General features: G+C 39.3%; 1 protein-coding gene across 1 annotated transcript in view; it reads left to right on the top strand.

Moving 5' to 3' along the window:
• The window catches only part of ppm1lb (protein phosphatase, Mg2+/Mn2+ dependent, 1Lb), a 43577-nt gene extending 30916 nt beyond the window's left edge, over positions 1 to 12661 (top strand). Inside the window, exons 2-4 of the mRNA XM_057350388.1 lie at positions 2602 to 2776; positions 5214 to 5375; positions 11157 to 12661. Coding sequence (XP_057206371.1) covers positions 2602 to 2776; positions 5214 to 5375; positions 11157 to 11506 — 687 coding nt within the window. The 3' untranslated portion in view covers positions 11507 to 12661. The remainder of the gene's footprint in view (positions 1 to 2601; positions 2777 to 5213; positions 5376 to 11156) is intronic.
• The last annotated feature ends 998 nt before the right edge of the window (positions 12662 to 13659 follow it).

Below are 13659 nucleotides of genomic sequence, written 5' to 3'. Positions count from 1 at the left end.
TTAAATGATGCCGGTTCCCGCCTCCTTCCTTCCCTTCTATTGAACTTTGTTACAATTATTTATATAAATAATATATATTTCTCAACCACCGCACCACCGCGGTCGATTTGTCTATTACCACCGCGGTGGTAAAAAACTACCACCGTCACAGCCCTATCTGCGACATGAATCAACATAATAATGATGTGTTTAAACACGCTGTTAGAGTCTGTGTGTGTGTGCGCACGAGTGAAACCCACCACAGCTCAAGTACAAAAGCTTGTGTAATTTCACAAACGTCCTCTGCTTATACTTTCACATAGCCTAAGATCATTCATCGTTTTAACCGTGGTTTACTTCCCACCGCCGCATCGATTTCAACATGGCTGCGGCGGATACTTTCCAGTGTATCAAAATCTGTAACATGCTCATCCTCCCCGTTATACGTGTTGTGTGAAATATCCCCGCACCGGGGCTATTTTTAAATTGCAGGCTTATTAAAATAATGGGCGGGAAACTATAGAGATCCGATCAGATATCCAGATGTGGAAGCCACTTGATGTTGACAAGTGTAAACGCGCTGTGTCCTGATTGTCTGAAGATCCGATCTGCTTGTTCGGCTCACCGGGATCGCATGTTAATGCCAAATGTAAACGCACCCTAAGATGCAATGATGAAATACAAAAGTGCATGCTCAACAAAAATAAAGTAAGTCCTCAAAAGCGCATAGGAAGGGACCTGTGAAATCAGTTAGATTTTTTCCCGAATTCCATTTTTTTCCCATTTTAATTTATCCCGATTTATCCGTCTTTTACTATACAATATTAATATATTTGCCCACATGAAAAAAATACTTCAGTATATAGCCTAGTATTCACTTATAAACTATATTATAAAACCTAAAATAGAAAATAGATAAATACTTTGAACCATTCAGGGAAACATAAAAATAGGGTATAATGTACAACTATGTTAATAAACCAGTATTTTACCAGTACACTTTCTTTTTTCTTTTGTTTTAGGTAACTTCAATTTATTTTTTAAATATAAGTACTATTTTTTTATTATTTTACTGTTGTAAATAAAAACGCTGCACACATAACCACGCCACTCTTTCACTCATAGACACGCAAAACATGCAGTTTACATATTTCAACCAAATCTGCATTGTCCTCCGCTGCCACAGAGAAAAACCAAAGATGCCTGCAACCTTCAGCCAAAAAAGCATAACGGCTAATGCCGTGGCTTTAGCGGAACGCAGGAAAGAAGATCAGAGGCTAGCGACCCTTGCATCTCCCTATACTAAGAGTATCTCTGGATGGTCACAGATAATGACGTAATGAGCGCGATGCAGTTATAAAGCTAGAGTCACTTTCACTTGGAATGTGGGTGAATCTCGGATACGTTAAATCAGACTATTTTATCGATTTACCAGCAAGCATACTTTATTGGATGTAGTTATGTGATTTCATTAATTTATCGGTGCAATAAAAACAACGTCTTTTTTACCCATATCGGCTGATAATTTATTTCTGATAAATATCGTGTATCCCTATGTAATAATCAACACTACTGTAGATTATGAAGTAGTACTCGGTGTTAGAATAAATCTAAACCAACATGTAAACTAAGAGTCCTAAAACTTACTAAGATTTACAAATAAGAGTCAAAAAAGTAATCCAAGCGAGATCAACGTAGTCTGCACCTCTCTTTATCACTGTCGTAACATTTACATGAAGACAGATGAGTAAGAGCTTCTCAGTATTGAATCTATAACTGCGTTTCCATTACCCTTCAAAATGCGCAAATTGAAATGGCGCATTGAAAATACGCCCAATGGAAACACGTCAATTTCGCAAAAACTCCCATGTAACGCAAAAAAGTTCTCACGCTCGTATGAGGTGTTTTTTCAGTCAATACGATAAAGGCATATTTCACAAAACTGCAATGGAAACACTTGTTGTTGTATTTACAAGTCACGTGGCGTACAAAAAAGTCACATGACCATTCGCGGTATGTTTTGGCAGATGTTACGACCCATAGCTCAAGGGACGCAACAAATACGAGGGACACACGCAAACCAAGTATCAGGCTTAAAACAAAACTTTATTATTAACAGAAAAGATTAACGTTAAACATTAAATTGCAAAGCAAAACAATATTCAAATAAAATCTACAGTGTATCTGAAACAGTCAGTAATGTCAGTGCGTAGTGTTAGATGCATGGCTGAGAATGTAATAAGATGTTGTGTATAAAATGTATTTGCAAAACGTCCAACACAAAACAAAAAGCCCGAACTGCAAATGAAGGTCCTCCCCAAAAGGAATGATGAGATTTATAAGGAGTAGAGAGGTAATATGAAAATATATAAGGAAATATAGACATTTCTTTCATCACAGTAGGTGGCACTATGCACTAAAGTTGGTTTGCAACCTGCCATAAAACGTAGAAAGAAGAAGTACGGCCAGAATGACTTATCGCCAGAAGAAACAAAATACACTTTAATCGCATAACATCGTTTAATGTCGATATTTTTTGAATCGACATTTAGAAAACATGGCTTAAATTTTGCGCAAATCTGTAATGGAAACCTGGTTTATGTATATGTGTGGTTCTCTCAGACAGCTGCGGAGTATGTGCACACTCATCTTCCAGCAGTTCTCCGACAACAGCTTCAGCAGTATGAGAGACAGAAGGAGAACAGCCTGCTGAGCCATCAGTCCATCCTCAAGCAACACATACTCAACATGGACAAAGAGCTCGTGGAGAAACTCTCAGCCTCCTATGACGAAGCAGGTGATGAAACTTCAATTCATCTTTTTTTTAATACTAGTTTATTGAAATGTTTGATTAGAAATCATAAACATTGACTTTAAAGCGGCAACGAGTAACTTCTTAACCTTAAAATAATGTCTCTAAAATTATTTTAGTGGTAGGACAACTTTTAACTTGACGAATTTTACTGCCGTTACTACCTAAGCAGCCTCCTATCGGCTGAAATTGCACTTGTAACTTTGGTGTTCGGGCCGGAACAAGCCCCGCCTATCCCCTGCTTAACGGCATACGTCACGTTTTAGTCGTAGCCTGGGAGAAGTTGGTCAACAGCAGAGCTAACAGTAAGACGAAACGAACCAAAACATCACCATGGCAGAGCCAGCCAAAAAAACAAAGAGGGTTTTGTCGGAGGAAGCAAAGAAAAGAAAGCGAGAGAGTGATCGGACACAGGCCGGTCACGAATCAATATCGGACGGGCTTACACTCGGTGGCAAGAGCAGCAAGAGGCAACGGATTGCAAAACGGATGCAGACCTAGCGGTCCGGCTCCTGGATTTGTAAGTGTTATTTGTACATTTTTTGTTACTGTCCTGTACTTTTGAACGTATTTGTTATTAGTCTGTGTCATTGGCGCAACACCGGTTCGCACTTTATAAGCGTAAGGTAGCTGAGAGATAATATATTGTTGCCGGTGTCGATAGCTAGCATGTTGTCGTGTCTCGTCATGAATGTGTGTAGTGCTTGTAAATAAAGACTAAACAACCACACTAAACGTGTTGTGGTAAAAAAGTAGCAGATTATTTTGTTCAGACAAGTAAACCACGTGAATGTTGAACAGTTCAGTCGTTGATTAGGCTAATGTTGTAGTTATATATTGTCATGGCTCTGCTTCATTTAGTCATGTTTTTCTTGGTCCTGTAGCAGAGTCATGGCAAAGCCTTTGGTTATGTGTGGAGAGAAGCATATTATTGTCCTTTTGACAATAATATACGTTCTCTCCAGTGTCTCGTCATTGGCCCCTCTCCAAACTCGTTTCCTTGTTATCTTTCCCTGAGTGTTTGATTACCCACACCTGCCCTGTGTCGTTATCCCTCGTTTGTCTTTCCTTTAAATACCCTCTTGTTTCTTTGTCTTGTGCTCGTGTATTGCGTGTACTGTTTATCGTGTACGTTAGTCGTGCTACCAGTGTTGGATGTTAGCCTTACGGTCCGTGTTCTCCTTGTCTGCTGTGATCCTGTTTCACTTGTCTTAGTAAGTGTTAGTTTAGTTCTGTCAAAGTATTGTCTAGTTTATTGTTTAGTTAGTCTTGGTCCTGTTGCTCGTTGTATTATTTCGTTACCTTTTGTTTACACCCTCACGGGTGTTTAGTTTCTGTTTTTATTATAAATAAAGTCTTGTCTGTTAACCCCTTCATCGCTGTCCTGCAATTGGGTTCTCCACGCCACCATTCGTGACATATATACTGTATATACATGCTATGCGCTGTTTTCATACAGAGTTTGTAGTTATAGCTGTAGTTATAACTACATATAACATATATTGTGTAACATATATTACACAAAACACAACGCCTGGTCGTGATTGTGTTTAGTGACTTCCGATATAATAACAAAAGAAAAGTACTATAGGTTACAAAACACATTCAAGTCCATGCGTTGTGTTTCGGGTAATACAAATGTTCCATGTAGCTAGCACGCTCTGTGCTAACTTCTAACAATCAGCTGCTACCCCCGAGTCTACTTTGAGATTGTAGTATAGCCCTGTAGTACAGCCCATGGTGTTGGCACCCGTGTGGTATGCTATGCTATGATACAACCTTATAAACTTATGACAATGTATGCTGTATAAGCTACTATGGACATTGTTGCATGATACATGATTTTGTGGACAATATTTCATTATATTATACAAATGACACCCTTTGCAAACAATGCTAAGTTACATATGAGAGATACATACACGAGACCAACTATGCAAGCAAAAACAACTACGCTTACTTACCGTTCTTTGTTGACATTACGGTTTATAATTATGGAGAAACGATACATAAATCTTTGTACTGATATACGAAGAACATATGGTAACACGGACTACTTTACCTGATTGGTGGACATAGTTTGAACGACGCATCTGGGTCCATAGGCTTAGTAAACAAACTCACGTGTATTGAGCTGCCAGCGGGAAATCTTTGCGACAGTTTTTACGACACTGCATACAGAAAATTCCGCTTATCAACCACGTGGGGCAACAGTAAGCAAAAGTTACTCGTTGCCACTTTAAAGCATGGCTTCAGATGATCATTTGAAGTAAAATGATTTCTTGATGACCTTTATTTTGGCATCTCCTACTTCGTTGCCTACCTGTGTATGAGAACTTTAGATTTTTTTAGATCGTCAGCTGTCTTATTGTGTGTGTGGAAAACCCTCTCACTCTACGAGAGATTCTCTTGTAATTTCCAGGAACTACATGTCTGATGGCTCTTCTGTCCGAGAAGCAGCTGACTGTCGCCAACGTAGGTGACTCAAGGGCCGTCTTGTGTGATAAAGACGGTAGTGTCATCTCGCTGTCACATGACCACAAACCCTACCAGCTCAAAGAGAGGAAGAGGATCAAGAAAGCAGGTGCGTGCATGCAGAAGTCATTTATAGTTGGAAGAGTTTGAACGAATGAATCATTTTTTGCTGCAGTAATGAGATCACAAGTAACCTAAAAACAGACGTCACTTCACCTTTTATTGAAAACAGGGGTGTTTATTATTTTCATGGGTTTTAAAGTCATGCCTGTTTAAACTTTCAAGAGATTTTACTAGCCACAATGTTCTTCATACATATGATCTCACACTCAGACACCATGTGTCACGCAGCACAAGTACAGAACTAAGTTCTCTACTGCGTCAAACAATAAATTTGCTGCTGTTGAAAAGAAAATCACTTCCTGCTCTTGACTGAAGAACTTTTGTAGCTTTAATAAGAGTCAATGCATGTTTGTTTCTCACAGTTTAACCCCTGTGCTTTAAAGCAGCACATTTGTCACTGCACAGTAACATGCAGTGGTCTTAATACATTTGATTCAATGTATTTGTCTGTATTTTAAGCTGGTTATTTGTCACCTACGCTACTGATTAATAGGGGTGCGCATCGTCACTGGTCTCACGATTCGATTCGATATCCCAATGCATTGCGCTGCGTTGCATCATCAATTTGAAATATCACTGCACGAGTAAGTCTGTCTCCCTCGCACGTTAACACTCATGATTCAAGATTTTATTTGTCACATACACTTTGTAAACATGCAGTGAAATGTTCGTCTGGTACATTCATAAAACTGTGCAACATAGAGGAGAATATAGAAAATATACTGTATGTAGAAAATATGTACTGTATATACAAAGGAAAATAACAATAACAATGTATTTACATACACAGAAGTTTAAAGATTGTTCTCTTATGAAAAATAGGGGTTTAAATAAGACATCAGCGTTGAGACAGCAGATGGCAATGGAATCAGAAATGTGCAAATACTGTGTTATAAGTGCAATGAGCTGATGAATGACATTACACTGTCAGAGTCCTTAAAGTGCAGGACGTGTCCATATTAAGGAGTCTAATGGCCTGGGGGAGAAAAGCTCTTCCTCTCTGTTTTGGCCAACAGATGTCTACCAGACTGCAGTAGACAGAAAAGAGAATTTGCAGCTTGTGTGGAGTCTTGAATGATTTTTGCATCACCTGTTGTAGATGTCGTGCAGAGAGGAAAGCAGTGTTGCCAACTTCGCAATGTTGTGCCAAGATTTAGCAACTTTTCAGACTGCCTTGGCAACTTTATTTTTAAAAAGCACCTAGCAACAAATTTAGCTGTTTTTTTTTTCAAATGTATTTGGCAACTTTTGAAAAGTGACTCAAATAATAAAACCAAACATTTTCTCTCAAAATTACACAAAATAACGATCTTATCTGTAGACAAGTGGTTCCCAAACCGGTCCTGGAAGACCATAGTACTTCATCTGACACATCTAATTCAGGTCTATTAGTCTCTGCTAATAAACTGATGAGTTGGATCAAGTGTGTCAGATGAGGGAGACATTCTGTGCAGTACTAGGAGTTTTAAAGTATACAGTATGTTTCAAGATAGGCTACATTAAGGTATAATAATGCTAATGTGATTGTCCACCATCTAATGCATACGGCTAAATAACAGTGCATGCTCTTTACACCGATTTCATCAACAATTTTCTATACTTAAACAGAGTTGAAACACAATTCACCTCAACAAATTTGTATGTGGTATATATGCCGGTTTGCTGCGATAGAAACGACTTCACTTTACATTTACTGTTTTGATATTTAGATTGTCATGTAACATTAACCGCCTCACGTATAAGTTGATGACATACTTTTGATGATATTGTAAACATTGTTATGCAACTACCAATTTAGCATCAGCAGTCAGTTCTCTGTGCTGCCGCCTCTTGTTCACGCCCAAACCCCCGACACATGCTCATTCCCCTCTTTCTCTCTCCTATCTCAAGATGATGTCTCCAAGGTCATGTCTTCTAACCACACAACTACCTGCCCGCTAGATCCCATACCCACTCATCTCCTCCAGGCCATCTCTCCATTGGTTGTTCCCACTCTGACCCACATTATCAACTCGTCTCTCACCACTGGTACATTTCCCACAGTCTTCAAAGAGGCCCGTATTACCCCGCTACTGAAGAAACCCACTCTTAAACCTGCACTGTTAGAGAACTACAGACCGATATCACTCCTCCCCTTCATTGCTAAAACTTTTGAGCATGTGGTATGTAACCAGCTCTCATTCTTTCTCACCCAGAACAACCTCCTGGACAGCAACCAGTCTGGCTTCAAGAGCGGTCATTCCACTGAGACTGCGCTGCTCTCAGTCATTGAAGCAATGAGACTGGCAAGAGCAGCCTATAAATCATCTGTACTTATCCTACTGGATCTATCTGTTGCCTTTGAGTTACAGGAAACATCTGCGAGGGATCATGTCCAGGGTTCATCTTATAACTGAATAGGCAAGGAATGTCAGCCTCACTGTATGCGCCAAAAGGGCTTTCAGAGTATAGAACGTACTGAGTGAACTAAAAAATGGCCTTGCCTATAATATATTCATTCGTGCAGGGAACTAAATAATCTAACATTGACATTTCTCCACATTTCTATTTCTCCTTTAATATTTCCTGTTTTTAAATCCCATCTGTCAAAAAAATTAAGAGAGAGTCAATAATGGGCAAACAGTCTTTCCGAAGGGCAGACCGAACTCATCCTTTCTCATGCAGAACAACCTCCTGAACAGCAACCAGTCTGATTTCAAGAGCGGTCATTCCACTGAGACTGCACTGCTCTCTGTCATTGAAGCCCTGAGACTGGCAAGAGCCGCCTCAAACTCATCTGTACTTATCCTACTGGATCTATCTGCCGCCTTTGACACCGTTAACCACCACATACTCCTGTTGACCCTCAAGGCTATGGGTGTCTCTAGAATGGTGCTACAATGGTTCAGGTCTTACCTCACAGGTAGGTCATTTAGAGTATCCTGGAGAGGAGAGGTCTCTGAGTCCCAACATCTCAACACATGGGTGCCTCAGGGCTCAGTGCTTGGTCCGTTGCTATTTTCTATGTACATGACATCCCTAGGCTCTGTCATTCGGAAACATGGCTTTTCCTATCACTGCTATGCAGATGATACACAACTCCACCTGTCATTTCAGCCTGACGATCCGACTGTTTCTGCACGCATTTCAGCATGACTAGCCGACATCTCGCTCTGGATGAACGACCATCACCTGCAGCTGAACCTTGCTAAAACAGAACTGCTTGTAATCCCAGCCGTCACAAAGAGTCATCACAACTTCTCCATTCAACTGGGCTCATCAACCATCACATCTTCCAGAACGGCCAGAAACCTGGGAGTGGTGATCGACGATAAGCTTAACTTCACTGATCAGGTTGCCAGCACCACCCAGTCCTGTAGATTCATCCTCTACAATATTAGGAAAATCAGACCTTTCCTATCCGAGCATGCTATGCAAGTCCTAGTCCAGGCTCTTGTTCTGTCCAGACTGGACTACTACAATGCGCTACTGGCTGGACTTCCAGCTTGCACAACCAACCCTCTGCAGATGATCCAGAATGCGGCGGCAAGAGTGGTCTTCAATGAACCGAAGAGAGCGCACGTCACTCCTCTCTTCATTAAGTTACATTGGCTCCCTATAATCACTTGAATCAAATTCAAGACTCTGCTCCTGGCCTACAAGACCACCACTGATTTGGCACCCCCTTATCTTCACTCGCTAATGCAGACATATATACCCGCCAGATCCCTACGCTCTGCAAATGAACGACGTCTTGTGGTGCCATCCCAAAAAAGTAAAAAATCTCTCTCACGTACCTTCTCTGGATCGGTTCCACATTTATGGAATGATCTGCACGCTGCTACAAGATCAGCAGATTCTGTGTCCATCTTTAAGAACTGTCTGAAAACACATCTCTTCCGTCAGGACCTGACTGATCAGTTCTGACTTCTATCTCTTTTCTACTCTTTCAAAAAAAAATTATAATAACCTTAGCTCTGTATACTGTGATAGGCTATATGAGACCAATTTTCTTTTATTGCACTTACTGTATGCTTTTTGTTGTCCTTATGTTGTTCCAATTGCTTCCATTGTTTCCCTCATCTGTAAGTCGCTTTGGATAAAAGCGTCTGCTAAATGACTAAATGTAAATGTAAATGTAAACTACCACGATTTTCATAGAATGAGTATTTTCTCAGTTTTGCAATGTTACGTAATGACATCGCAACATAATTTAGCAAGCAAATCAAACAGCCTTTAGCAATCTATAGTCTTTTGTCACGTCGCACTGCTCGCGTGCAAACAAGCCATAACTTTTGCAGCTCTTTCTTGTCAAAGCCCCTAATATACGCTTCAGTGGCGCCCACTTCTTTAATAAAGTGAGTAGATGCTTTTATACGCATCTTTAACATGTAAAAACTTTAAAAAGCAGCCCAAGTTCATAAATATATGAAAATGCGCTTTATTTACAGTACATGCAGCTTCATCCACGCACACACTCATCTGAACAGGCCAGAAAGGAGGAAGGGAGGGAGGGAGAGACTCGCAAGCGCTTGTCGTGCTGAAAATATGTCTGAAAGATGTATTTATATGCTTTATGTCAAAAGCAACGTTTTCAAATAAGATAAGACATAGCAACAACACTTTCTATTTACAATAGAACAGTAACAACGGGCATATATGATGTTTAATTGCATATTCTAATAATCGATTATATGTTTGTATGCATTGATGCAGTAATCGTTCAGATCTGCATCGCGATGCATTGTAAAATCGATTATTTTTGACAGCCCTACTGATTAATACAGTATCAAAAGTAAGGTATTGTGGAGCTTTTCCACTGCATGGTACGGTCGGGTTTGGTACGACTCGATACAGCTCGCTTCACTTCGGCTCAGTTTGCTTTTCCACTGCAGTTTAGTACTGCTTCAAAGTGGGTGGGATTATAAATTTATCGTCATAGTTGCGCTGCCTCTACTGCAGTAACATTGTAAACGCAACACGAACAAACACATAACACTTGAGTAATGGAGCATATCGATGGCGGATGGCAGAAAAACAAAATACTGCTAAAAAAAGTGTTTGGGAAATCTTACAACAAAGAGCAGACAACGACATGATGGTAGGCTAATCTTGCATTTAGCAATGTGTTAAGGGTCTTAATCTCTATATTACTGTAACAAAGCATTTAACAAACTGCCAATATTACGTATTAAAATGCGTATTCTCGTGTTGCAAATCCAATGACGCTGGTAAATGTCCGATTAGTGATCTGTGTGTGAATATGTCACATTTTGGTATCGGTACGGTACGCTTGAAACCTCAACCAAGGTGGTACTTCAAAAAGTAGCAGGTACCCCCCAAACGTGAGCTGTACCGTGCCGTACTATGCAGTGGAAAAACGCCATTAGATTCTGGTACTGTACTGAAGCCAAAATAATGGTATTGGGCAAACCCTACCCCATTATCAGGTGTTGTCTAACATTGTTGAACCCTGGAAACTCTTGTATTATTTTCTCCTTATGATGAATAATTTTTTCTCACTCTTAATTGCGTTTACTAACAACGTTTGGGAGGAGCACGTAAAGCACATGTGAATCCCATTCAGATCACCAATTCATTTAGCACGACTGCCTGGGTTTGATCCCTCCCCTTAGACAACAAGACAAATATGCATTCTATTTGTTAAATGTGATTTTATGTAAAGGTGAACTCATGAATTAGTCTTTGCATAAGAGCATCTGCTAATTGCTAATGTAGGATGTAAATGTCATGCAAAGCCTTCATCATCATGTTTTCTCTGCTTCAGGTGGCTTCATCAGTTTTAATGGCTCATGGCGTGTGCAGGGTGTTCTGGCCATGTCCCGTTCACTTGGCGATTATCCACTAAAGAGACTGAACGTGTTGATCCCGGACCCTGATGTGCTGACCTTTGACCTGGACACACTACAGCCTCAGTTTATGATTCTAGCATCAGACGGCCTTTGGGACACCTTTAGCAATGAGGAAGCCGTGCATTTTATCAAGGAACGTCTCAACGAGCCACATTTAGGTGCTAAGAGCATCGCCCTTCAGTCATTTTATCGCGGCTGTACCGACAACATCACAGTGATGGTAGTGAAATTTAAAAAGAGAGCCTCTAAAGCTCCCGGCCAGTGAAGATGAATAAACTCTTACAAGTAATAGTGACATGCAAACATGAATGAATGAATGAATGAATAGCATTAACATGAGATGTTAACAATGTTACCTGTATTTTTGGAGCAGCACTTATTTGTAAGAAAATGCTTACAAATTACAATTTGAAGAATCTTTATGCTACTCTTTTTCATTGACAGTTTATAGGGTTCATATTTGCCGGCTTACAAAATAATATGAATACAAATATATCAAAAGCTGTCTCTATGAGCTGTGAGATGGTGTCGTGATCTTTATTTGAGGAACAGAGAAACCGGAAGTTTGTGGAAGAACTGGTGATATCGTGATTTGTTTTGTGACATCAGTGCTCTATCTCAGCTAATGATCGTTCGGAAATGACTAAATCAAAGTAAAAAATGTTCACGACCCTGCACATAAAGAAATATGCAACAGATTAAGTCTACATTGGATTGTGTTGTACGATACTTCTATCATGCCTTTATGGTGCTGTGTTATATGGAGTTTGACAGGGAGCTGAATACCCAACACTCAGTTCTTCATTTCAAGCGAGGCAGTGAAGTTAAACGTGTGGCTGAACTACGTGTTTCAAGATGTTCTGTCAACTTTGTGTAAACGTGAGAAAAAGCTTAAACCAGCATTCCATGAAATATCAGTTCGCTACAGTTCTGTTCGTATATTCATGTGTAGAAAAGAATCTGTCGTTTTTTTGTCATCTTTGTAACTTATAATCGTCTTCTGTGAAAGTGGTTGAGATATTTCGGGCATATCTGATGTGTCAATTTACTAAATATGGTCATAGAAAGAGCTTAATGGAAGTACGTTGATTTATTTTTACTGACGTTCACAGGTCTATTTGCCAAAACAGTCTTGTCGTCCAGCATTTGTGTTGACTGTCATATGCACATTAAAAATCTATGTATATACATACGGAGACAAGGAATAACAAAATGAATGTTTATATCAAGTATTATAACACAATGTTCAACAATTCAAATGATCTTAAATGGTTGAAAATATTGTTGGTGTTAAAGAATGTTAAGTCAGTTTTTCAGTATTTGTTTTGCATTTAAAAGTGTAAAGAAGCTTAAATCAAATATCAGTCCAGAATAAAAAAATTATAATAATAGTGACAAAATTCACTCTTGTCTGTTTTTCAATAAACAATGTAATACTAATAATAACTACAATAACAATATATATTGCTAGTAACAATGTTAAAATATATTTTGTTAGAGGGCAAAAGCAGTTTTTTTCTGTGGGAGTGCATGAGATTGAGGGTTACAATTTACAACCTCCTCCAACTGTCATGGTGGCCACTGTGATATAAAATACTGTTTGTCCCAGGGCGGCACGATACTTTGAAAATAAACCGAACGCGATTTGGTGGTTGCCTGTGATTTATTATGCGCAGCTTCTCAGTGAAGTCTGGTTAAATGCTGAAAGCTAGAGTGTATATATACGCCAATATATATATTTATGACGCAGAAGAAGTACCACATAAGCTGCATCTCATGTCGAAGGCTTTGTCAGAGATTATAGGGAGATTGGGAGGGTCTGTAATACTTTCAATTGGAGAACCTATAACGGCTTACAAAACCCATTGACATTCATTCAAAAAACTAGCATCTGGTCTCCTTTTTGTAAAGCTATTTTATATTAACTATGCAGTCAATATTTTTCAAAATTAACAGATTTATATTGATTCTAAGCAATCTGACTACATACATTTTGAAAAAATGTTTATTTAAATAAAATCAAAAGGATACAAATACTTAATAACAAACTCTGCCATGATTCATTTTTTAGAGTGTATGCGCCTGACAAATGAGACCTCCGGAGGACGCAGCTATAGTTTCAGGAAATGCCCATGGTCATCTCTCTATTGCTGTTCTTCAAGCCGTCTCAGGTATTTTCACGATAATAAGGTTTATTTATAATGATTTATAATTGACGAGAGTGCTGCTTTTTCATATGCATGTTATAAGTGTCTCAAACTCGCACTGCTTTCAGGAGAAGCATTTCAACTGGTCACAGAGCCGTGCTTCAAGGACAAACAACGCATGAAACATAATTGCAGACTTTGAGATATCATAATCGCACTAGACATGTCAATTTACGCGTTATTTAGTGTTAGTCAGATCTAAATGTTTCAC

The sequence above is a fragment of the Triplophysa rosa genome, linkage group LG14 (assembly GCF_024868665.1).
Source record: "Triplophysa rosa linkage group LG14, Trosa_1v2, whole genome shotgun sequence".
In the NCBI taxonomy this organism is placed as follows: domain Eukaryota; kingdom Metazoa; phylum Chordata; class Actinopteri; order Cypriniformes; family Nemacheilidae; genus Triplophysa; species Triplophysa rosa.
Note: the sequence above shows the minus strand (reverse complement) of the source record. Positions and strands in the feature narration are given on the sequence as shown.